General features: G+C 56.2%; 6 protein-coding genes across 6 annotated transcripts; 2 read left to right on the forward strand and 4 right to left on the reverse strand.

Moving 5' to 3' along the window:
• Window positions 1-927: 927 nt before the first annotated feature.
• Window positions 928-2,368, reverse strand: N657DRAFT_572651 (uncharacterized protein; the record flags this gene model as incomplete). Its single annotated transcript, XM_062788900.1, has 3 exons — window positions 928-1,641; window positions 1,693-1,786; window positions 1,842-2,368. The coding sequence occupies 3 exons, from the start codon at window positions 2,366-2,368 to the stop codon at window positions 928-930; spliced, it is 1,335 nt and encodes a 444-aa protein (XP_062647622.1).
• A 1,509-nt stretch (window positions 2,369-3,877) lies between these two features.
• On the forward strand, window positions 3,878-5,952 carry N657DRAFT_663969 (uncharacterized protein). The gene is made up of 2 exons (XM_062795210.1): window positions 3,878-4,094; window positions 4,150-5,952. Exons 1-2 carry the CDS (start codon window positions 3,942-3,944, stop codon window positions 5,749-5,751), a joined length of 1,755 nt encoding a protein of 584 aa, XP_062647623.1. The 5' UTR covers window positions 3,878-3,941; the 3' UTR covers window positions 5,752-5,952.
• Window positions 5,953-5,965: 13 nt separating this feature from the next.
• Window positions 5,966-9,365, reverse strand: N657DRAFT_596706 (uncharacterized protein). Its single transcript, XM_062790007.1, has 5 exons — window positions 8,986-9,365; window positions 7,171-8,902; window positions 6,905-7,104; window positions 6,766-6,845; window positions 5,966-6,714 (listed from the first exon to the last, which is right to left on the reverse strand). Exons 1-5 carry the CDS (start codon window positions 9,229-9,231, stop codon window positions 6,276-6,278), a joined length of 2,697 nt encoding a protein of 898 aa, XP_062647624.1. The 5' UTR covers window positions 9,232-9,365; the 3' UTR covers window positions 5,966-6,275.
• Window positions 9,366-9,757: 392 nt separating this feature from the next.
• N657DRAFT_596707 (nucleic acid-binding protein) lies at window positions 9,758-15,446 on the forward strand. The gene is made up of 3 exons (XM_062790008.1): window positions 9,758-10,335; window positions 10,391-14,779; window positions 14,844-15,446. Exons 1-3 carry the CDS (start codon window positions 9,913-9,915, stop codon window positions 15,429-15,431), a joined length of 5,400 nt encoding a protein of 1,799 aa, XP_062647625.1. The 5' UTR covers window positions 9,758-9,912; the 3' UTR covers window positions 15,432-15,446.
• A 2,180-nt stretch (window positions 15,447-17,626) lies between these two features.
• N657DRAFT_680973 (uncharacterized protein) lies at window positions 17,627-18,979 on the reverse strand (the record flags this gene model as incomplete). The annotated part of the gene is made up of 1 exon (XM_062796338.1): window positions 17,627-18,979. One exon carries the CDS (start codon window positions 18,977-18,979, stop codon window positions 17,627-17,629), a length of 1,353 nt encoding a protein of 450 aa, XP_062647626.1.
• Window positions 18,980-22,043: 3,064 nt separating this feature from the next.
• N657DRAFT_690511 (uncharacterized protein) lies at window positions 22,044-23,503 on the reverse strand (the record flags this gene model as incomplete). The annotated part of the gene is made up of 3 exons (XM_062797052.1): window positions 22,044-22,713; window positions 22,774-23,224; window positions 23,284-23,503. 3 exons carry the CDS (start codon window positions 23,501-23,503, stop codon window positions 22,044-22,046), a joined length of 1,341 nt encoding a protein of 446 aa, XP_062647627.1.
• Between the last annotated feature and the right edge of the window lie 1,613 nt (window positions 23,504-25,116).

A 25,116-nucleotide genomic window follows, 5' to 3' on the forward strand; every position in this document is an offset into this window, starting at 1 on the left:
CCTTACCAGTGGTGCACTCGCTGATATGGTGCATTCGCTGATAAAACACGTTATATATAAATTGCAAGAAAGGTTCACTGACTAGCTTTACGACTCCTCAGTGAGGTAATTAGCTACAGAAAAACCATTGGGCTTTTACTTCGTTCCACTCTATAAGAAACCTATATGGCGTGTTTCGAGACTGCAGGCATCGCTTCCTGCTACTCGTACTGGCGACCTGCTGAACAGGTATGGTTGACAGTCAAACCTAGCTAGAGTGTTGAGATGAAATTCGTGGATACCCATGCCACGACGAATGCCAACCTCCTCCAGTGACTGCTGACCCATGCGCTAAGCCACTGTCAGTTGGTGACATGAGGGAACGCGAACCTCCTTTTCAATGACCGGCCTGCTTTCCACTGCTCGTTTCATACCAGTCAAGCACCTCCTGCATAAGTCCCGCTTCAGTCACGGTTTCCAAAGCAGCAAAAGTTGAAGCTCCGGCCCATGTCGGGGACACTGGCATTTGATGAGCAATATCTAGGTAGGTGAGTTGTGAGAGTCGGTGGAAAGTATGAAATGACAGCTCTAACAAAAACGACCAAGAAAAAGGAGACAAAAACAACAATGCCCCTCCCATTCGCCTTCCCGAGGTCTTGTCCAACCAACCAGCCCGCAAACCCTCAACTCCATCAAATGTGCTAATATAATGCGTGCGCCCTCAGTGCCGCCTCAAGGCCAAACCCCGCCCACCTCCCCGGCCCCCCACAAAGAAAGGAACAAAGCAATACCAACGCAAAACAGAAAGCAGGGATGGGGGTCATGCGACGCGATGACCGCTACAAGTCTCCCCTCCCAAGAGGAGGGAGCCCACCACGGCACTGTCCACTCTCATCCCATCCACGACCCAATCTCCCTCGATGGCGACGGCGACGACGACTACCGTTCCTACGAGACATCATCTACCCTGGGCCACAAAGAGGAAGAGGATGAAGGCCCGCCGCCGCCATGAGCTAGGACAGCCGCAGCGGGACGAGCGCCCTCCTGACTCAGCCGCACCCCGCTCCCGTCAAACACCCACGGACCGGCATCGTTTCTCGGAGTGATCGGCCCCTCGTGGCCGTTCGTCACGGGCGCGCCAGTCGGTGACGGCGTCCTGGCCTCGCGGCGGACACCGGGTAGGATACGCTGCGCAGGGGAGGGGATGGGCATGGGATTGGACGTGGTATGCGACAATAGCGCCGTTGTCGGGCCAGCCAGCGTGCCGGTCCCGTCGATCTGCGGAAGCATGTCGAGTCGCGGAGGTGGAGACGGGTCTCGCATGTTCACATCTGGTACTTCGACGGGCTGTGACTGAGCCGCGAGCAGACACGGGCTGCGTACCGATTCCCGGGATTTGCGAGGTGCTGAGGAAGTGGTGCCGCTCGGATTGTCGGGGTCAGCGGGAGGGGGGTGTAACAGAGCTCCTTCTTGTGCGGCTGCGCCGTCGTCTGATTCGAGCTGCTCCCACTCCTCTGGATCCTCGACTTCTGCTTCAAGGTCGGCTGCGGCGCGGCAGTTGGGGCATATGAAGATGGGATACGAGGGAGAGGTGAGGAGAGAGCGGATGCACTTGTAGTGCCAGGTGTGGGAGCAAGGAGCAACGAAGAGACACTGGCATGGCTAGGAACTGTTAAACCGCTGTCTGTTCGGCAGATGGAGAGGACTGCCTACCGCAATACTGTTGAGACAGATGGAGCAGTCCTGGGAGGACCCTGACGAGCTGTTGCCAGCCGTCATGTTCCGTAGCCTTTTGTGTGTGGCCATGCTGGACGGGTGTCAGTATGTCAACAAACACATATATTACATGCCCTCTTACTCACTTGAAGGTGTTTAGCTTGTTCTGCCAGCCACGGTTCAGCTCGAGTCTCATCTTGACACAGCGGAAGATCATCTCCTCGCCCCCCTTAAAGTCAATGCCCAGCTGCACAATATCACCATCGTTCACCGGGTACGGCTTCGACTCGGTGCCAGGCGGGCTGAGGCGGATGTGGTTGAGAAAGGTGCCCGAGCTGCTCTTGACGTCCTTGATGTACCACTTGCCGTCCTCGTACCAAAACTCGCAGTGCCGCCGACTGACCACCTTGCTCTTGAAGCCCACAGGGGCTGCTGAGGGAGCATTCGTAGGAACATTGGGTTGGTTATCTCTCTCCGAGTACCTGCCCACACGAATGACTTCTTTGCCGGTCGGTAGGGTGCGAGAAATAGGCGTGAACTTCAACGATGGCCGCGTAGCGCGTGGGTCGAAGAAGGCGCTGAACCGGATCGAGGGCAGCGTGTCGAGGCTGCTATTGGCTCCCTCGTGTCGGGCCATGGCATCGCCAGTGGTCGCGGAGCGTGCTCGGGTCATATTATCTTCGGCCGACAGAAAGGTTCCAGACAGGTCAGATGCTCCGACGGCGGCTGACTCGGTTGGTCTGATGCCCGAAAGAGTTGATGTGGCAGCCCCGCTCTGGCTTTTCCCTCCAGAAGACGGAATTGATAGCCCGGGCACAAGTTGCGAGAGGCGGCCGGTGCGAGTCGTCGACGAGGGGTTGCCGCTACTGTCTGGTGCGGGGGCAGCGGAAGAATCGTTGCGGGCAGGGCCGAGCCACGAGTTTGTTGCAACAGGCGATGTTGCCGGTGCTGAGATTGTGGGCTGTAGTGTCGGGGCGGCGGGGCTGTGGTGGGTGGTGTGGGAGCTGTGCTCACGGGACAAGAGGTGGGTATGGGTGTAGTTGCGGAGGTAACTCAGGCCTCGCAGGCGGCTGCTTCGCGCAGGCGGTCCGGGTGTCGACGAGGCAGGCGCCAGGGCCACGGGGGAGACAGAAAAGCTACCAGGCCCCTGGGTTGTGGGCGAGGCCGCAGGTTGCAACATCGACAATGACGGCCGGGCTGTTGGAGGAGAGGATGAATTCCAAACCCAAGGTCGTCACTGGCCGGCTGATTGTCGATCTGAATTGTCTGCCGCTGGTTGGGGTCCTAACAGGTCCTGATTCGCCCGTGCCACGGTGCTTAAACACAGAAATTGTCAACCTGGGCACCTTGACAATGGCACTGAATCTGGAAGGCGCCACCGGACAAAGCGTGGGTAAGATATTCGAAAACAGTGCAAGGAAATGAAGTAATAAACCTGGAATTCATCCGCTTCAGGTCGGAAAACTGTTGTATTTGGGAGGATGTTGCATGCTCAGAGGCTGGGTTCTGAATGGAGTGGGTCAACTGATTGCTGCAATCACTTTTCCAGCCCGATGATGGTTCGATCATTTGGTGTTGGCCTTAGCGGCCGCATTCAGGGTCTAGACGCTCACAGGGGGCGGATTGAGAGTTCCAGGTTGGTGGTCTCTGACTTGGTGCGCACGACCTAAGAATCACGGTGCATTTCAATGGCATTCAATCGATCGAGTACGGTGACACTTGAGTTGGGTAGTACTTAAAAGATCTTTCAGACTGGACTATTGAACGGTTTCATCTGACCACAAGCTCCCTTGGCGAGGCAGTCGCGCGGCGTTTTCGAGGCCCGACGAGCATGGCACTTGTGTACGCAGCAGGCCTGCAACCAGACCGCATCCGTCTGCGGCTTTCCGACTGAGGGACGAGTGACTTCCGGGTTTGGGACGCAGCTTCACCCTGAAGGAGTATTTACCAGTGGATTTTCTCACCAGGTAGACATCACAATGATCGCATAAGAAAGAAGTCTGCTGCTTCAGTGCAAGGTGTTGGCTGACATAATGGTATCGGTATCTCTGTACCTCTAATCCGTACTTGGCCACCTGAAGTCCTGCATTTGCCAAGCTGTAAGTCCCTATCTGGCTTATCGATAATCCAACCTCGACTGCGATGCATTCTGAAGCGCATTTACCTGTCCCAGGCCAGCACTTGCTTCAATTAAATCCGAGACCGCACCCAGCATCGACGTTGGACCGCCACACCCAACTACAGCCATGCTCAGATACTGCCGGCCAACACGGCTACTAAACCGAACCTGTCAATCATGGAGACCCTTTAGACCCAGCTGTCCGTCCGTCCCGGCGAGGACGCTTGCCACTGCGGTTCGTGGGGGGATCAAGATCGCCCAGTCTCGCAGTGAGCCCAAGGCAAGAACACCGTTGATGACGAAGCCAGGGGTGATAGGCTAATGGCGCAGCTTAGGAACCGACCGAGCTCGACAGAATCACCACCCTTTCCAACGGCATCCGCGTAGCATCCGAAGACCTCCCCGATGCCTTCTCGGGGGTTGGCGTCTACATTGACGCCGGGTCACGGTACGAGAACGAATCGCTGCGCGGCGCAAGCCACATCATGGATCGATTAGCCTTCAAGTCAACAGCGTCGCACTCTGCCGAGGAGATGCTCGAGACAGTGGAGAAGCTGGGCGGCCATATCCAGTGTGCCTCCTCGCGAGAGTCGATGATGTACCAGGCAGCCACCTTCAACTCGGCCATCCCCACCACAACTGGCCTGCTAGCCGAGACGATCCGCGACCCGAAGCTCACCGACGAAGAAATACAGCAGCAGATCGAGACGGCCGATTACGAAGTGAGGGAGATCTGGTCCAAGCCCGAACTGATTCTCCCCGAGCTGGTGCACACGGCCGCCTTCAAGGACAACACCCTCGGGAACCCGCTCCTATGCCCGCAAGAGAGGTTACAGGCCATCAACAAGGATGTTATTCAGGAATACAGAAAGGCCTTCTACCGACCCGAGCGTATGGTGGTGGCGTTCGCCGGTGTACCGCATGAGGAAGCAGTTAGGCTCGCCGAGCAATACTTTGGGGATATGGAGCCATCACAGCCGGCGCTCTCGAGGACGGGTTCAGAGACATCACTCGACACGCACTCCTCCGACTCCAGCGACACATCCAGCATTTTCTCCGCCGCCTCCTCATCATCCGCATCCTCTCAAGCCGAAACATCCGGGCTGCTCTCCAAGATTCCCTTCTTCAAGAACCTCGCATCCAACACCTCCTTCTCCAACTCTATCATGCCCATCTCAATTGAAGATCTGACTCGCCCGGCCCACTACACAGGCGGTTTTCTCTCTCTTCCGGCTCAACCCCCTCCGATAAACCCCAACCTCCCAACCTTCACACACATCCAGCTCGCCTTCGAAGGCCTCCCCATCTCCTCGGAGGACATCTACGCCCTTGCCACGTTACAAACCCTCCTCGGTGGCGGCGGTTCCTTCTCGGCCGGCGGGCCGGGCAAGGGCATGTACTCGCGGCTGTACACTAACGTGTTGAATCAGCACGGCTGGGTCGAGTCGTGCGTCGCCTTCAACCACTCGTACACCGACTCCGGGCTGTTCGGCATCGCCGCGTCGTGCTACCCGGGCCGCACCGCTCCGATGCTGCAGGTCATGTGCCAGCAGCTGCACGCGCTCACCGTCGAGGGCGGCTACTCGGCGCTCAACCCCATCGAGGTCGCCCGCGCAAAGAACCAGCTGCGGAGCAGCCTGCTCATGAACCTCGAGAGCCGCATGGTCGAGCTCGAGGACCTGGGCAGGCAGGTTCAGGTGCACGGGCGCAAGATCCCCGTTCGGGAGATGACGCGCAAGATCAACGACCTGACGGTGGCGGACCTGAGGAGGGTGGCCAGGATGGTAGTCGGCGGGATGGTGGAGAACAAGGGCAAGGGCAGCGGCGCGCCGACTGTGGTGCTTCAGGAGGCGACGGCGCATGGCGTCAAGACTGTTGAGATGCCATGGGATCAGATACAGGATGTGATTTCTTCGTGGAAGTTGGGGAGGCGGTGAAAGCGCAAGAGTAACGGGCTATGTGCAGGGTGTGTAAGACCACAAAGGAGTGTACAATTTTATCTTCGTGATGTATAGACAAGCACTGAACGTTGGGACGGTCTGCTATGCGCTGCTTGGATACTACTAGAGTCAATGTACCTGTCTGTGCCTCTGAATGTTCCTAAGAATTCGCCTACCTATCCGAACCCCCAACACCGGTAGTCGATTGTATGTCTTCTGATTTAGGTCTATTTCCTAGTATATGTCTAAGCCAGTGACAACCGGCCTGTATCATGTACGAATCCGCAGTTCCTTACTGGGGTTGTCCCCCTCAATAACATGGTATCCTCATGAGTCCCCATCTTTGCGATAGTCATACCTGTAAGCCCGTTAAGCCTAATCCCATTCCATGTCATCCGGTGTCCTTCGAACCGTCCCAAAGCGTGCGCCAAACCCATACTCAGTTGCTCGCTCGCTCACTCCCTGCCCGAATGTGAAATACCATCCCAGCCCAAATATACACGCAAAACCCTCCCCACAACCTACAGCTTTGACCGAACAGCCTCCAACCGATACTTGACATCTTTGAGCGCCTTGGTAACAGGTTTCCAATCGTCAAACTGCCTCACCAATTCGTCCGTCTCGGCCGACAGCTCCGTCTTGACGAAGTCTTCCTCCAGCAGGCCGCGCATGATCCAGGGGAGATGGTAGGGATTCGGGTTGGACAGTGCCGCAGCAGCAGCACCGGCGCCGCCGACCTGCCTGTGCCGTACCTCGCACGCGACAGGCCCGATTACGTCGGTCGTCTCGAGCGCGTGCGTGACGGCCAGGTCGTAGACCTGCGTGTCGTCGTACAGGCGCGAGTGGCCTTCGCCCGAATACAGGCTGCCTGCGAGCGGGGTGGAGAGTTCGCGAATTAGACCGTGGTCCGAAACGCCTAGGTTGCGGAGTTTGAGGGCGAAGCCGACTAGGTGGGCGATGCTAGGGCCTGTTAGTAACGGAAAACGGTCTAGCTACAAAGGGGGAACTAACAAATCGGGTGCGTGAATCCGGCCGTCAATGAACACAGCGCGGTAGATGTAGGGGTGGTGAGCAGGCGAGTAGATGGCAGACTGAAAAGTAGTATAAGTAATAGTCCGAGTTGGCTGGGCGGGCGATAGCGGGGACAAACCTCCAATGGGACAAGCTGGTCGTCAATGCTGCCAATGAATGTGAGCCGTGCCCCGTAGCTCAACACCGCCTTGATGGACGTTTCGAGTCTCTTGGAGACCTCACTCTGCGGATCTGCAAACTCCCACAGCTCGGCAGCGGAGCCCATGAGAATGCCCATGCTGGACCGGTAGTCGGGGAAAGGACCCAGTGAAACACCAGCTAATATCATAACGTTATTAAAAGCTTGATTCCATGAGGGGTTGGGGCACTTGTCATCGAACTTACCCATGGCACACACGCCCACCCTGGCTGAGGCCACAACCCCTAACTCGATGAGCTTGGCCAGCAGCATGATGCTGACCGGAACGCCTTGGGAGTGGCAGGCAATCAGTACCAGATCTGCATCGCGTATGTGCTCGATCCAATTCAGCAGCAGCTTCCACAAGTTCTCAACCCGCTCGCCAATCTTTCCTTCTCCTTCCAGGGCAACCTTCTCGATCACACAGTCCTCGCAACCATGGCTATCAGCCCACCTTCTGATGGCGTCAGCGCAGTGGTTGGCGAATTTGATCGATGTTCCCGTTGGTTGGCCAATCATGGGACGCAGGTAGTTCGCAGGGAAGAGGCCGTGTACGCCGATGGCTATGGCCTTTTGGATCTTGGGGTGCTCTTTCGTCAGATACACATGCTTGCTCGACGGCTGTTGCGTCCTCAGCAGCAGTTGGGCAAGCTGTTTGATAATGGACGGGTTTTCCTTGAGCGTGTAGGTGCCAGTAAACGCGGGCAGTAGAAGGTTTCGTGGTAGGGCCTTTGAAGGAGCCGTGGCTTTCGGAACAGCCGGTTTCGCTGCAGTGTCAGCCTTCGCTGTGCTCAGATGGACAGAAGCCGTATCGTCAACCTCAATTGACTTCGGCCAGACTCGTTTGTTGCTCTTGGTTGAAGACTCCCTCGAAGGGGTCGTAACGGCTTTAACCTGCTCCTCCTTCCGACCAAACTTCAGCTGGGGCTCCTTTGCTGGTGCGTTCTGAAACTCCACCGAGTTTGCTCGTTGAGGATGATTTTCCGATCTCTCGCCCATGACGGCGAGTTGGCCCTGTTCACTCTGCGGCACGGCCGGTTTCTTTCTCGATGCCGCTCCTGCATCGCGCGACCAGAACGCCCATGTAGACCCCGCCTTAGGTGCGGACGTCAGCGGTTCAGGAGCTGCCTCTGCAGCCGGCGCTTCTTGCATAGCCACGTCTCCGGGTTCATTCACTGCTGGAGGGCCTGCTTCTGAGCTAGCAGTTGGCAGCCCGGGTTCGGGCTCCGATGGAGCGGGAGTACTTCTGATGGACCAAGACCACAGCCAAGAACTTCCGGAAACTGCTGGTGGCTTGTCATGCACGGGGGCTAGTTTAGGGGTTTCGACAGCTTCCGGGGCTCCCTGCGTTGGCTGTACTTCCCTGTCTTCCTCGGCAGACTTGGTCTCCGGAGCCTGTGTCTCAGTGGACGCCGGTGCGGAATCAGACTCTAACGCAGGGGCAACCGTTGCTGAGACTGATTCAGTGACTCCCGAACTGCCAAGCCAGCCAAACCATCCTGACGTAGGCCTTTGGGGTGTAGATGCTGTATGAGCTTGCTGCTCTAAGGTCGGTTCCAAGGCCTGTTCCGGCGGCGATTCTGTTCGCCCCTGTTCCTGACCGACTTCCACCATTTTCGCATCCACCTGCTCGGTCCTTGTCTTGATGTCGGGTTTCAATGCATCTCCAGTGACCACAGGCTCCAATTCCGGCTCCGGCTGGCGGTCAACACCGTTCGCCGAGTCCCCCAACACATCGGGCACGCTAGACCCTGACGACGAAGGTTCCTCAGCAACGCCCATCGCATCGGCAGGCTTCTTGGTCTCGAATATACTAAAGTCGGCGGTTCCCCTTGGTTTCGATGTGCCTCCAAGGATCGTTTCTCGTGCTACATGTGTCGAGGCTGCAGATTTGGGTCCTCGAGGCCATGATCCGTGCCAACTTCGAGTCTTCTGAACCTACAACGCGGTCAGCGCCAAAGTTGCGATATCTCCAAATACATCAGGGCATGCTAGCTAGGCCGCGTGGTGGATGCACATGCCTGCTTCGAGCCTTGAGCAGGAGCCGGTGTGTCATCGCCGCTTCCACCTGATTTACTATTTCGCGGCGTGCTTTGCTCTACCGCTGTTGTGGTCGTGCATGAACTTGCATTCCCGACGGTGGAGATGTGCAACTTGGTTGATTTCGACGAGGCTTGCGACGGCACGGTCGAGGGTTGGGGAGGCACAGGAGTTGAGATGCTCGATTCGGCGGCAGGGTTGGCTTTAACCCGCTTGCGCGAACCCATATCGCTAATCGAGTGCCGAGGTATGCCAGGAGTTCTGCGGGCTTGATAGCCGCGTCGCAGAGCTGTGATCGTAGGTGGTTGTTGATATGCTGATTCAAGGTTGTTGCCTTGCGGTATTGGTCCCGGGACCGGCCTGAACGTGGCGGCTGTCAAGGGGTTGGCTCAAGCTAAGATCCCAAGCTGTAAGTACGTCATCTGGTCAAGTCCGCTGGTATCCGCGTTTCAACAAAGCCAATTATTGCAGATGACCCTGACCCTGGGCTATGGTGAGAGGGATAAAATAAACTAACGTAATATCGCATTTGCTAGAGCAGGTACGGGATTTAGGGTCAATACCTTACTCCAAGATAAATGTGTGTTCTTCTAGAGTCAGCAACTGTATCTTTGTGCCCAGGTATCCGTACCTTATTTCCATATGTTGCTCTTGGACGCCTAGGCCCGCGCCGATCTGCGACCCTTGGAACGAAAGATGCGTCCTGTGTGCAGCTTCTTCCACTGGGTCCAAAGCCCCACCCTTCCATTTCTTATCGTTATCGGCCAGCATAGGACCCGCCAGAAATTTTTGTGGTGCAGCTTCACAAGTGGTGTTCTTCGAAAGCGCCATTGGGAGTGGTTGCGCAGAGGAGGCAGCTTTGGTGAATTGCTCCCCGTTGCTGCGAGACACTCAGCCATACCGTCACCATGGGTTCTCTCAAGCGAAAGGAGGGTCCCAGCGGCGCATCGGCCTTCAAATCAGCCCGTGCCTCGACCGAAGCGAGACCCTCAAAACGGGCAAAAGCGACTGAATCGACGAAAGACGACGCCAAGAAGGGCGCGAAGCAGCCCAAGTCCCCCACCAAACCAGCGGCTGCGCTCGTGGCTACCAGCCTAGTGAAAGGGGAGGAGCCGCTGTTTCCCAGAGGCGGTGGGAGCGTCCTGACCCCCCTTGAGCAGAAGCAGATATCGATTCAGGCGAAGCAGGATGTCTTGTTCGAGGAGCAGTCCGCAGGCAAGAAGGGGGACAAGGCTGCCAGAAGAAAAAAGCGCAAGTCGCGCGCTGACGAAACGAGCACCAAGCCGGCCAGGGACGAGGATGCTGTCAAGGTGGAAAGCTTGAATTTCAAGGTAGATCAGATGCTGGGAAGAGACAGTGATAGTACGGCTCGCTAACTTTGTCCAGCGGCTGGCCCAGGGCTCACTAGTACTTGGGACGGTCTGCGCCATTAACCCGCTCGACATCGCCGTTGCGCTACCGAACAACCTGGTTGGCCACGTGCCTATAACCGCCGTTTCCGAAGTCCTGACACAGCGACTGCAGGCGAGTGCTCAGAAGGAGGATGACGAAGGTGGTTCCGATGACGAAGGCGCCGACGACGTCGACCCCAAGAACTTGTTCTACCTCGGCCAATATGTCCGCGCCTACGTTACGTCGACATTGGACGAGTCAACTCCCGGAAAGACCAAGCGCCACATCGGGTTGTCTCTAGAACCCGTGCATGCCAATGCGGGCATCTCAGAGCAGGACATAGTTGAGAACGTCGCCCTTATGGCCTCTGTTGTCAGCGTCGAAGACCACGGCTTCGTCATGGACGTCAGCATATCCGAATCCAAGCTGAAAGGGTTCTTGCCGCGTAAGCAGCTCGACAAGAGCGTTCCTGAGGAGAAGGTTCAGCCTGGATCAGTTTTGCTTTGCATGGTAACAGGCAAGGCCGCCAGTGGCAAGGTCGTGCAGCTCTCGACGCTCTCCGACCGTCTCGGCAATCCCAAGAACAGCCCATCAGATGCTACCACGATCGGCTCGTTTCTGCCTGGTACTGCGGCTGATGTACTGGTTTCTGACGTCTCTCAGCACGGTGTCGTCGGCAAGGTGATGGGTCACTTGGATGTGACTGCGGACCTTGTCCACTCTGGTGCTGGACCTGACGGTGTCGACCTCATGGAGAAGTACAAAGTGGGCTCGCGTCTCAAAGCGAGGATCATCTGCACGTTCCCGAACGCGAAGCTGCCCAAGTTGGGCATCTCAATGCTGCCGCATGTGCTTTCACTGAAGCCGAAGACAGCCAGCCAAGGCGGCCACGAGGTTGTCCCGACCCAGGTTCTTGCTCACTCGGCAATTGTGGACAAGTGCACAGTGCAGAGAGTCGAGCCGGGCATCGGGCTCTATGTCGACGTTGGCGTGGAAGGCGTTCCTGGATTCGTCCACATCTCCAGGGTCAAGGATGGCAAGGTCGACAGCTTGTTCGAGAGCAGCGGCCCGTACAAAGTCGGCTCCATTCACCCTGGTCGTGTGGTTGGCTACAATAACTTCGACGGCGTATACCTCCTCTCCTTTGAGAAGCAAGTGCTCGAACAGCCATTCCTGAGGATCGAGGACATCCCGGTCGGAGCAGTGGTTCCCGGAGTCGTCGAGAAGCTTGTCATCAACCAAGATGGCCTCGGTGGTCTTATCGTCAAGATTGCCGAGGGCATCTCAGGGCTGGTCCCCGAGATGCACCTTGCTGATGTTCACCTCCAGCACCCCGAGAAGAAATTCAGGGAAGGCATGAAGGTGAAGGCTCGTGTCCTCTCAACAAACCCGGCGATGCATCAGCTCCGCCTGACGCTGAAGAAGACGCTGGTCAACTCTGAGGCACCAGCAATCAAGTCATACGACGAGCTGGCTGTTGGGTTACAGGCTCCTGGCACCATCGTGACTGTACTGCAGCACGGGGCCATCGTTCAGTTCTACAGCCAGCTGCGGGGTTACCTCCCCATTTCCGAGATGAGCGAGGCCTACATCCATGACCCCAAGGAGCATTTCCGTGCAGGGCAGACAGTCAGCGTTTATGTCATCAGCTTCGACCCGGAAGCCAGTAGGCTCATCGTTTCCTGCAAAGACCCGTCTGCATTCGGTCTCGAGAAGCAGCTGGCTCTCAAGAAGCTGCAAATTGGCGATCTGGTCTCTGCAAAGGTTACGCAGAAGACCGAGGACGACATATTTGTTGAGCTTGTTGACAGCTCATTGAAGGCCATTCTCCCCGTTGGTCACCTGACGGACAAGTCGGTCAGTAAGACGCAGTCGGCGCTCAAGAAGATCCATGTCAACCAAACACTCTCCGAGTTGGTCGTTTTGGAAAAGAATGAAGGCCGACGGTCCATCACGCTTTCCCACAAGCCGAGTCTCGTCCAAGCCAGCAAGGAGAGAAAGCTTCTTTCGAGCGTGGATGACGTCCGGCTCGGGGACAAGGTTCCTGGTTTTGTCCGTAATATCACTGCCACTGCTGTTTTTGTGCAGTTCGCAGGGAAGCTGACCGCTCTGCTTCCAAAGTCAAAACTGCCTCGCGAGGCGCAAGACAAGCCTAGTTTTGGAATGTACAAGTACCAGTCGCTTGTTGTCCAGATCGCCTCCGTCGACAAAGATCTTGGCCGCTTGTTGGCTGCCATCCCGTCGGCTGCGGATGAAGAGGTCAAGAAGTCGGCCAAGATCACCGAGGAGGCGGTCAATTCCCTGGACGCTTCCATCACCTCTGTTGATGATCTTGCGATTGGCAAGCTCACCAAAGCCAAGGTCAAGTCCGTCAAAGAGACACAACTCAACGTTCAGATTGCCGACAACATCCAAGGGCGGATCGATGTTTCGCAGGTCTTCGATAAATGGGAGGATATTCCGGACTCGAAAAGGCCGCTCAAGCGGTTCAAGCCCAACGACATTGTGCAGGTCCGCGTACTCGGCATCCATGACGCCCGCAACCATCGCTTCCTCCCCATCACTCACCGGTCCAGTCACTCAGTTTGGGAACTCTCGACGAAGCCGAGTGACTTGAGGGAAGATGACCTTCCCGAACCATTATCCCTTGATAAGATTGAGGTGGGGTCTACACATCTGGCGTTCGTCAACAATGTTGCATCCAACCATTTGTGGGTGAACCTGTCTCCCAACGTGCGCGGGCGGATCAGCGCCATGGAGGCTTCGGACGATTTATCAAAATTGGCCAACCTGGAGAAGAGCTTCCCTGTGGGATGTGCACTTCAAGTACGGGTCCTGGCCGTGGACAAGGAGAAGGAGAGAGTTGATCTTTCGGCCCGGACCGCCGGCACCGCCAACGAACTATCGTGGGACAAAATTCAGCAAGGCTTGGTTCTTCCAGCCAAGGTTACCAAGGTCAATGACCGGCAAGTCATGGTCAAACTTAGCGAGCTCGTCGCGGGCCCTGTGCACCTGGTGGACCTTGGCGATGACTACGACAAGGCGAATCCCCTGTCGCATTCGAAAAACGATTTTGTGCGGGTCGCTGTCGTTGAGGTCGACAAGAGCAATAAGAGACTCAGGTTGTCTATGCGGCCTTCAAGAGTGCTCAACTCATCCCTGCCCGTCAAGGATAGAGAGATTACCAAGAATAGCAAGCTCGAGGTCGGCGACGTTATCCGGGGCTTCGTCAAGAATGTCTCGGACAAAGGTCTCTTTGTGGCACTTGGAGGCGACGTCGTGGCGCTAGTCAAGATCACGAACCTTTCCGACGCGTACCTGAAGGACTGGAAAGAGCACTTCCAAGTCGATCAGCTCGTCAAGGGCCGCATCATCTCCGTCGCCGACGGCCGCCTGGAGATGAGTCTCAAGCCGTCAGTGGTGGAGAAGGACTATGTTCCCCTGAAGACCATTGCAGACCTGCAGGAGGGGCAAATCATAACCGGAAAAGTGCGCAAGGTGGAAGAGTTCGGCGCCTTTATTGATATCGACGGCTCGATGAATCTCTCCGGTCTGTGCCACCGCAGCGAGATGGCGGACCGAGCTGTCAAAGACGCCAGGACACTCTACAGCGAGGGCGACCGAGTCAAAGCCCGCGTTTTGAATGTGGATCTCGAGAAGAAGCGGATCAATCTCGGATTGAAGCCTTCATACTTTAAGGAGGGGGATGCGGATGATATGGAAGTCGACAGCGATGACGATGATGCCGGTGCGGTTGTGGATGGTGAGGCGAGTGAAGACGAGGTGATGGGCGATGGCGGTGGTGCCCTTCTCATTGGTGGTTCCGATGATGAAGACGACGAGGATGAGGACGAGGGCGAGGAGAGTGACGTAGAAATGGCTGAAGCGCCAGAGGAGGGGCTTACGGGTCTCGACGCCGGCGGCTTCGACTGGACAGTCAACGCTCTGGATGCGGATGACAATGCGAATGCCGGCGCTGCTGACAGGCTAACCAAGAAGGCCAAGAAAAGGCGAGAGCCGCAGATGATTGTCGACAAAACTGCCGAACTCGACGTCAACGGACCACAAACCTCGAGCGATTACGAGCGTCTCCTCCTTGGGCAGCCGGATTCGTCCGAACTGTGGATTGCTTATATGGCATCTCAAATGCAGGTAAATGACCTGGGTAGCGCCAGACAGGTTGCGGAGCGTGCCATCAATACGATCAACATCAAAGAAGACACCGAGAAGCTGAACGTCTGGATTGCCTACCTCAATTTGGAAGTCGCTTATGGCACAGAGGAGACTGTGGAGGAGGTCTTCAAGCGGGCGTGCATCTACAACGACGACCAGGAGGTTCACGAGCGGCTGGCCAGCATCTACATCCAATCTGGCAAGCACAAGGCAAGTTTCCCCATTCCCAATAACAGCTTCTTCAACCCGGCGGCTTACTGACCGTTCCCCACAGGAAGCCGACGACCTCTTCGAAAAGATCCTCAAGAAATACGGCTCCAAGTCCGCCCACGTGTGGATCAACTACGCCCACTTCCTCCACGCAGTCGCCAACCAGCCAGAACGCGCCCGCGCCCTGCTCAAACGCGCCACCCAAGTGCTCTGCAACCCGGGCAACACCAGCACGGTCAGCGCCTCACAGATGCACCTGACGCTGCTCCCCAAGTTCGCCGCGCTCGAATTTCGCTCGCCCAACGGCGACCGCGAGCAGGGGCGCACCCTCTTCGAGAGCCTGCTCGCGGCGTACCCCAAGAAGTTTGACCTGTGGAACCAGCTGATGGACCTCGAGACGTCGCCGGCGGTCGGCGGCGCGGCCGAAGACCCGGCCGTCATCAGGGACTTGTTTGAGCGCGGGAGCAAGGTCAAGGGGCTGAAGCCCAAGCAGGCCAAGGCGTGGTTTAGGAGGTGGGCGAAGTGGGAGGAGGAGAAGGGCGACGCGAAGAGTAGGGAGCGGGTGTCGGCTAAGGCGCAGGAGTGGGCGAGGTTGGCGGCGGAGAAGAAGGGGGGTGGGAAGCAGGAGGGAGGGGAGGAGGATGAGGAGTGAGGTTCCTTTGATCATTGAGGGAATTCAGAGTGTTTGGTGGGTGCTGCGAGGTTGTGCTCATCAAATCAAGCTCGTTGGGAGGTTCCTGTATCTTGTTGCTTTGTACCGGTATATTTCTTTAGGGCGGGTTGATATCCGAACTGAATCGAATAGATGCGGTTGGCTGGGTTTGACTGAAGTTGATCACTGGTCTCTGTTACGGCCCTATCCCTACTTCAACCCGTTGTTTTGCGATTGTATCTCGCTAGTATTTCTTAACCAAATGGCTCAGAGTCAGTCAGTCCTCACGATATCCTTTCATTGCCCAGCCCGAGTATGTTACACCATCACCCGGTCCCGTCACGTCACGCCATCACGGCTCCCTCACATGCGATGCCATGACATCACATGTGCATATCCCAGAAACCCAGGACTTGGGAATGGTCCGCCCCTGCAGCCGCCCCGGAAGGGGGAACTGAGATTAGGTTCGACTGAGTCCGATTTGGAGCTTGGTGCCGAGATCTCCGTGTGGGTGTCACACAACATGCAATGCAGGTACACACATCTTAAGCACGTAGTACTGTGGTAGTCATTTTTTGCAGTCAGTCCAGGCTCAGCTACGGGTTATTTGGTTGAAGGTCATCGTTTATGTTGACAAGCGCTCGAGGGGTCATAAGTTATCTGCTGGTATAACCCCCATTTCGTAGAAGTGAGTGTATGGGTCAAAGCAAGACCACACAACTATCACACGAAGCCATCTCTCCAAGTGATATACACCCAGACCCGTAGGACAGATCCACGAGTTAGAGATGTGTCACGGCTACTGGGCTCTGCTTCCGCTCACTGATGGCAGGACACAGAAAACCCAAGAATCGTCCTCAACCGTGGCGGAGCTGGTATGCTCAAGGCTCTCAAATCACACACTCAAGTTAATAACAACCTTGATAACCCTCGATCCCCACATCTACAGATGTACGAGTGTTGAACTGAACAAGGTCAAGCAGCTAAACAGATGGGTAGGTTACCAGATGTAAGGTGTATACGTACGCAATCGTGATCTCTCGCTTCTTAGATCCTTGCAGTGGTAGAAGGAAGCAGTACACAATTTGTTGACCTGTAAATGCTCCGAATCTCAACCGAGTCCCTTGCAACCATTTTATCGGACTCCAATGTCCAACGACAACATCGAGACATACACCAGCGGTTGCCGCCAAGGCAATTCTGTAAGATATACTCCGTACCATAAGTATTGTTTGTTACTTGGATATCAGCGCACTATTCCGTAACCATCCTAAAACCTGAAGAGCCGATCCTCCGCACACGTTCTGTGCCTTCTCAAAACCCCAAAGGCCGCTTGCCAACCAGCCATGCCATGCGCCATTCCCAGAAAGAAAAGGGGGGGCCCGCCGTGGAGCAGCCAGCTCAACAGAGAGAACTCCGGAATGTACAATGCTAATGATGATGCAGAGTCGAAAATGCTGTGACGCCAGGAATGCCCCCCTCCTCGAAAACGGGAAACAAAAGAAAGGTGGTTAAAGGGCTAAAGACTTCTCCCGAAATCCAGAAATGCTCAATGACCCGTCCACGGCAGACTGGGTTTGAAAACCGTACGGGGACGAAAATCGGCAAATAAAAGCGAAGAAAACTGTTTCATCAAGGATCCTTTGACGACCCTGACCGTCCCTTCGCGAAGCTCTCTCTTTGATGAGGGATTAAAAAACTCGGATGCTCGGTTCAATGCTGCAGAATGCAGCGGCGAGCCATTTGGGAAATCCGTGAGATCCAAGCTTCAAGCCTTTCGACTCACTGGCTGAACCCCACACATCCCGCGTGGGTCGTCGGAAACGTGGCCCCGTCAAAAATGAACCGCATGACATTCTGGGACGAAAATTTCCCAGGCCGAGGCGTAGAAAAAAGTGTCGGCGGTTGGAGAAAGTGCTCTTCCCCGGACGCGATAAGCGCCACGGCGAACGAAGAAGGTGGTCAGCGAACATCCCACATCCCCACGTTCCTGCCTTCCCCATTCGGAGGACCTTGCAGTGTTGTCGTGTGCTTGCCAAGCCACGCCGACCCGTTTTCATGACGACGTTGGGCGGAATGCTGGACCCGTCTATCAATCGCCACGAACGGTTTGTAAAGAGGCAGAAGATTTTTTGCGGTCGATCATCTGGCGTGAGGATATCGCTCGGTGCTGTTTTGTGCTTCAACCGCGATGTTCAGATCGTGACAGCGACCCATCTTGCGGGAACGCCATCAGGTCTGATTTCATATGGTCTCGTGCTCTGTTTCCTGGGTGGGAGTGCCCAGCGAGCCCTGCCCGGTCTCTGATCATCGAGTTTGCCGCTCTTCCGCATGGCCATCTCCATGACGGCGATACGGATGAAGTCCGAGTTCTCGCGCATTTCGCGCTGCCGTGGCCCAGGCAGCGGGTGCTCCGGAACCACCGGTTTCGACTGCGGCGGCTGCGATGATGGTGATGTCGAAGAGGGTCCCACGGCCACCGAAGGGTAGGGTGAACGGCCCGAAGTGTGGGACACACTGCGTGCCCTGTGAACCTTGTACGTCTGCATTTGAATCGAGGCAGTAAACGTTCGTAGCGCCGGACCTGATGTCGCCTGCTGAGGCTTCTCGAGACGTGCTGTTGTCGTGGGGTTCAGATAGCGCCGGAGGGCAGCCGTTGGTTCCTCCTGGAGAGGAGGCGGTCTGCGCTCATCTGTGTATGGAACCTGTGGGTCAATCGTTAGGATGGACCTCGTGAGGAAGTCCTCTGGCGGGATAGAAGAAAAGTTTAGGTTAGAGAAGGAGCGTGCTGCCTGGCGCAAGGCCCTTAACGAAGCCGTCAGGTTCGACTTAAACGCCGATTTGAGCGGCTTGAAAGGCAACCGCGACGTCTTTTTGTCCGAGACTTCCTCTCTGGCGAAAACTCTAAAATCTAGCTCTGCGACCTCGCTCTCGGGAGATAGAGGGTGACTCTCGGGTTCGCCAGGCGGCGAGGAGACGGGTTCAAGAGAGCGTCGAGTGGGCTGAACCTTTCGCCTCCTGGGCGGCGTCTGCGGCGTGTCTAAGGACGAAAGTGGGTCGGTTGCGACTGAGTTGCTCAAGGACGGCATGGAATCCATCGAGACGGTCCGCGACGAGAGGACAGACTCCGGGATGCTGTCGCAGATAGATGCATCATCGGCCTCTAGGTCCTCGGGTGCCATCAGGAGGATATCCATGGGACGCTTGCTCAACTTCAGGCTGAGCTCCTTCTCAGACTCTTGTGCCCTTTCAATAATGGACTCGACCGTCATCCTCTTTTCCAACTTGGTTTGCCGCAAGCTCCGGGCCGCTTTGGGAGGCGGAATATTGGTAACTGCCAGTAGCGCCGCCACCGAAGGCGGGATGGCATCGCGAGAGTGCACGTCTCTTGGATGGCGCGGCATCGAGTGATTTCTTCTATTCCCGTGTGCGCGGTGCGTTTTTTGCGGGTTCGACGCATCTCGAGACTTCGGTCTTGTCGGGATCTGGACCGGGGAAGAAGGGGTGGTCGGCCGTCCCTCTTTTCGCCTCACTCGGGTTGCGGACATGGTGAGGGAGCTGGTGCTGGGAGAACTATCCGTGCCGACGTCGAATCGGTCCTCATTTCCTTTCGAAATTGTTGAAGGCGGAGAGGTATGGTGCGGGAGCGGGCGGGAAGGAGGAGAAGCGACGAGGAATGTTGATTGCACCTGCGGGAGGCGCTGGCTGTGTTGGGAAGACACGAGACAAGATGGCGTGTACATTGGATGACGATGTCCAACCGGACCCTAGGCGTATATACATAACAAGACAGCAGTGGGCACACGCACAGCCAGTCGGGCGTCGCGACGTGCAATCCAGCTGGCTGGGTGGATCGTGCACAAGGCGGATCGCTACCGGAATGATCGGTGCTCTCAGGTGCTGTGAACAACGGCCACGGGAGCCCAGGGCAGCCAGTCACACCATGGGGTTCGGTGTCGCAGGCAACTTTCTCGCGTGCCGCAGGGAATTCGAGTACGTAAAATGTTGGCCCAAGGGTCCACCCCGGGCCGTCGTGGGTCTCTGGCTCTCCGCGATACGGCGCGCAGAAGCAGAAGCTCCTTTTCTTCCACTGCTTTTCACTTTCTTCGAACCAGAGGTCAGGTCGACAAGAAGTTGCTGAGTTGAGGACTTGCGATCGAGCAGACGGATGTGCCGAGTAGGCAGGTCAGATAGGTCCCGGCGATAAGCAGCAGGCAGGCGTCATAGATAACTTAAAAAGCGGATTTTCTATCGGGGACGGCAAGAACGGCAGGTGGTCAGCGAGTTTGAGCTTGGGGTGGTGGACCCGACCAGAAGAACTTCGGTGTCACCGCCCACTGTTTCAGTTCTTCCAGAATCCAGATCTGCACAAGAAATGAAAGAAACAAGAAAGAGTTCAGAAAATCGGCAACCAGGTTTCGAGGCACCTTTTTATTGAGTAGCAGTAAATAACTTCTTGAAAGATGGTGGGGTTAGATAAGAGCTTCTGTGAGTGCCTGGTTGCGGCGGGAAACTCTGCATCATGACACAACTGTGGTCGGTAGCAGGTCGCATGCTCACGATGCTGTGGAAGGTGTGACAGGCATCAAGGATGCCCACCTTATCGCAGCTCCATTGCTCGAAACTGACAATCTAAGAAACCACGAGTTCCGGGACCACGACCTGGCACTCATGAGAGCCTCCCATACCGGCAAACTCTGCTTCGACAACTCGCCACTGTTGGGAGTCAGAGCGATCGATCAGAGAGCCGCTATCTCCGTCTGTAGTGTCTTGCAGGTTGTGTAGGGCATTCGGGTGGTTTTGTGTGCCCTCGACGAAGGCTGGCTGCTCTCTGGAAGGCTGTCACCTTGTACTCGTTTGAGGTGGCCATGCTGGCCTCCGTGATGTTCGAATCCAGGGTTGCCCGCTACAGTACAAGTACCGCTGTGGAGCTTGTCAAATGTTAGGCAGTTGAGGCTAATAGGAGTGGTCAGAGGCACTCAAAACATCCGAGACTGCCCTCCAACGTCAGCCATTTTGCCTCTCCGAATCGAGTGGTCGCCCACATTCCAAGACCAGGCTGAGGCCATCTGAACATACGCAGATTTCCCACTCTCCTTCGCAAACCACAAGTCATCCATCGCCGACGCGAACTCATCAATGCGCTCATCTTTCCTGTCCTTGGGCTCCAACAGGCGGAGATGAATCAACTGCACTCCACCCCGAAGAACCTTCTAAAACGTCCATTCGGCCGGTGTCTGCAGATCGAGCCCCACATCCCGCTCTCGCTCCCGTCCCATATCCCTAGCACTCAGCATCTCCCGGCTGTAACCAATAGGTACCGGTTGGAGTCTGGTCTCGGATACTGTCTCTTTTCATCAGGCGTGCTTGCCATCACTGGTACGCCCCAAGGACAGTATGAGACTATGGAGGAGACTCAGGCCTGTGGCACTGGACCGGATCAGGGCAGCCATCAAGTAGGTATTTGATGTACGTACGGACTCCTAACTGCCGGCATCAGGTAAATATGGAGCGTTTCATCGCCAAAAAACCTCCGCCGACGGCGATGATTGCCAGGGTCTGGGTCCCTGAAGACCACTGAATCAATGTGCAACGTCTCACCGAGGGAAATTTTGCGCACTTCCCGTCACGCTGGAACCCTGGCGGGCGCCCCAATCGGGTTGAGAAATTCTGGCATGGCCGAGTTTCTGTCTGCTGTCGAGTTCATGCCGACCAACAAATCCAGGCTGCGCTCAAGGATGAATGCGTGCCTTCCTTTCGCCATTGCAGACTTCAGCCGAACTGGTCTGCTACTACGGCTTCACGGCTTTACAACGTCTCACTTGCCATCCCCCAGCCTTGTCCTGGACGGACGCACCGGGCAGTCTGTTTCATCGACGGCGGCCTTGCCCATCCCATGAAGAAAGTCCGAATCCCACTTTCCAGAAGCCAAGCGTGAAAGGTTAGCACATGGCATGTTGACGACGTGGGCTGCATTCCGCCTTAGGACTGGTAAATGGCGATGCACTCCATCGAGGTTGTCACAACATTCAAGTGCTCTTGACGGCAACCACAGTAATGTGGGGGAGGTAACCATAACAACGCACCGCACAAGTAAGTCCATCATGGGTTGTGCTCTATACATCAAAGAAAGATATATGATATTCTGCGAGTGCCATTCTTGAGCCGAGCCCCTGAATTCCCAACCGTTTCCCAGTCCCCAAGTAAACAATGAAAATAAAAACATGGGTCACAAAAATGTGTGGAAAAGACATTCCCGAGTCAAGCCAACAGCACCTCAAAATACCACGGTAGTCCCGATCAACCCAGAAATCGAAGCGAAACCCCATCTAAAACGGCCTGCCGCTGCCCTCCCACCCTCTGGAAGTAGGCGTTGTACCCTTGGGCGTGACAAACCCAGACCTCCGATTCAAGTACCTCGACACCCTATCATCATTGTCTTCGTCCTCCTCATCCTTCCCAATACCCTGCTCAGAATAAATGCTCTCACTACTATAATACCTCTCCAGAGCAACCCTCCTGACGCCGTTCCCATTCGTTCTCGGCCTCGGGGCCAGCGGCGTAGCCAATATCGCTCCCACCGTAATAGTCTCCATCGACGGCCGTGGCCTACTAGTCGCCAACAATCCCAACATTGCCACCGGTGTACGTCCCGGCCCCGGCAACGGCAATGTCCATGCCGATGCCATCAATCTCCCGCTGGATGTCGCTCACGCGGACCATGCCGTTGCTGGTCATGGCCTGCTCCTCGCTCAAGCGCGGCGAGCTGCGCAGCTCGGCCACCGCCGAGTCGCGGAGCCAGTCCGTCTTGATACGGGTGATGGTCGGCTTGACGCGGCCGCTGCCGCGCATGCCGCGCAACGGGCTGCGGCCCCGGCGCCGCGTGCCGCTGCTTCTTCCTCCATTCTTAGCTCCTCGACTGCTGGTGGTGGTGCCGCCGCGGCAGGATATGCTTCTACCGGGGCCGCGGCCGCTACCGCCGATGATGGGCGAGGTTTCTTTGTCCCAGCCGACTGACTTCTGGCCCATTTCGACGTCTGGGTCGCTTCTGATATTGGGGACGCCGCGGGTTGTGGCCATGACGCTTCGCGCGAACCAGCCGCCGCGGTCGCGGGAGCGGAAGATGGGGCGGAGGGCCGGCGCAGTGGCGGTGATCAGGGCCAGGTTGGTTTCGATCGCGCAGACGACGAAGCCGACGTTCTTCGAGGAGTTGGGGAAGATGGAAATGTTGAAGAGGCCTTGGACGAGGAGAACGAGGCGGACGATGGATGTGATGGTTACCCTGGAAACAGCGTGAGTTGGTTTTTCACTACGGAGGGAAACGCTTGGTGGGGGAACGTACAGGAATCCCAGGAGGAAGACGACCAACAAGGCGATCTTGGCGCGCTTCGGGATCTGGAGAGATGAAAATATCCATAGCGGCAGCCCGAGGATGAGCAGGTCGGTCGCAATGTTGATGGCGGCGGTTGAAATGAACAGGACGCGGCGGTCAATGCAATGTGCGCTCGAAATGGTAGGGTCCCAATTGGACTGGACAGGTGTGCATTGCAGGACGACAGCGAAGAAGACGGCTATCATCTGCGAAATATTGGCGACATTAAGCCAGAACAGGAACCTCCGCACCCAGTCTTTCTGACCGAACAGGCGGGTCAAGAATATCAAGACCGATGTCTTGACCAGTGCAAGGATGGGGTTGTACAGGATTTGGACGACATATGACCATATTAGCCCTTGGGTAGGATCGTGTGGCGGCACCTGGTCGGGAGGTATGCCGATATGGTTTGTCTTGATGACTTAATCCCGGTGTTAGACTGTTGCCAACCCTCCACAATGTTGAGCCAGTCAGACGTACAGAAGAAGCTGAAGACGGTTTCTGCGACGGACATGAGCATGGCTATGCAAATGAGCCAGTCGTCCACACCGAGCTGACTCGCCGCGACTCTGCCCGCAACGCGGACAGACACAACGAGCAGAGCCAGGGCAGGGAAGAGGAAGTTGACAGAGAGAGCAAAGATCTGGAGCCCGGTCGGCGCCGGGGATGATGGCGGAGCTAACAGCGAGAAGGCGTCCATGACGCAACGCAGTGGTAGTGCTAGGTCATTACTGAAGACCGTATATGAAATGTAAAGATAACCACATCAGCGGAGAAGGAGTGAGCCGTCCGAGGATTGAGAAAAGAGGTCAATCGACCATACCGAGAACCCATGGGAATATCCATCAAGATGTAGGAGGTGGCTCACTTGAGATCTGAGACGAGAACGGGATACTCCTGACGGTGTGTGGGAGGATGCCATCGTGAACTGGTTCCGGGCCAACGCCATCAACATGCTTTTCGTTCCCTGGCCCTTGCGTGGGTTGAACCTGAGATGGGCTGTCAAGATTGAGGCTCCATGTCGAGCTACAAGTCGTCCGTATCGTCTCTTACTGAGGCTTGCATCTACCTGGCCGGCCGGGTAAATCTGCCTCATGTGTTAAGATCACTTCTCAGGCAGACCTCAGCCGCGGCAGGCGAGGTGGTTGAACAACCGGATGCCGACCGGCATTGCGAAGAGAAACTGTCAAGTTCAGCCGTCGGTTTCGAGCTGCTAGCAATCCCACGGACACAGATGTTTAGAGGCAGACCCAACGCAAGAGCCATCGAGGAGGACTAAGGACGCCTGATAGCCTTCAAAGGACTGCTATTGAGAGGCCCAAAGGTTATCTTAGTGCCCGTTGGAAGGGAGACAATCGTTGTTAAACCTCCACTCAGCATGAAAGGCCGCCCTCCACCTGCAGATGTCCGTAGCTGACAAACGCGGGCGACCCTTGAGCTACCACCGACGGGACGGGTAGATGTGGCCAAGACCTGATGCCGCCCGGAGACGACTCCGCCATGGACAAGGAAGTCAAGTCGACGGTGGTAAAAGATGTATTGCAGGAAGCAAAGAAAGTAACGTCTTTGTTCTAGACAGGTCCAGATCGCCGACAGGCAGCTCGCAGTATCAGACCATGGCTGACGATTCTTGCGATGGTGGTGATCAAACAAACGACAAGGCCTCACTCGGCCTTACTGATATCGACAAGGACGAGGACTCATCCGCAGCAGTGTGCAGTATGATGGAGATCAGCGGGACAAATCTGGGGAACGGCAGTCAAAGCTTGGACGAAACTGCCGGTCGGGACAACTGGGGCACAGATGCAATTGCTCAGTTGTAGAGAATGGCCGTCCTTCGATGAGGTTGGCGGAGACTCGATCTTGATAATTGCCAGAAGGAGTACGACTGGATGACACCGGCCAAGCGGTGTCCCGCAGACAGCTCGAGGCTTCTCGATCCGGTGTAAGGGTTGGCCTAGGAGGGGCGGTAGAGGCCGTGGTTGGTCGGGCCCTGCATGCACAGAGGCGAACTTTGGAGGCTTCCGTTTCTGCCTATAAGGCTATTGAGAAGCTCAAACAAGTTCACAGTGCCTCTCTCGTTCATCTTGTGATCCCGAGAGGAAACGGTGGCGCACAGACTGCATGGATGGCAGAGAACCCTGTTGCGTGGTCCGGCAGTAGTCAGTCGATCATTATGCCTCGGATACGACGGCTGCCGGGGCGGAAGGACTGGGACAGAGAACATGCTATGCCTGGAAACATATCAGAATTTAGAGTCGAGGGCGATTTGAGTGCAAAAGTAAAGGGTGTGAGGTGCTGTGGAAGGGGTTG

Source organism: Parathielavia appendiculata, assembly GCF_033297405.1.
Source record: "Parathielavia appendiculata strain CBS 731.68 unplaced genomic scaffold N657scaffold_6, whole genome shotgun sequence".
In the NCBI taxonomy this organism is placed as follows: Eukaryota; Fungi; Ascomycota; class Sordariomycetes; order Sordariales; family Chaetomiaceae; genus Parathielavia; species Parathielavia appendiculata.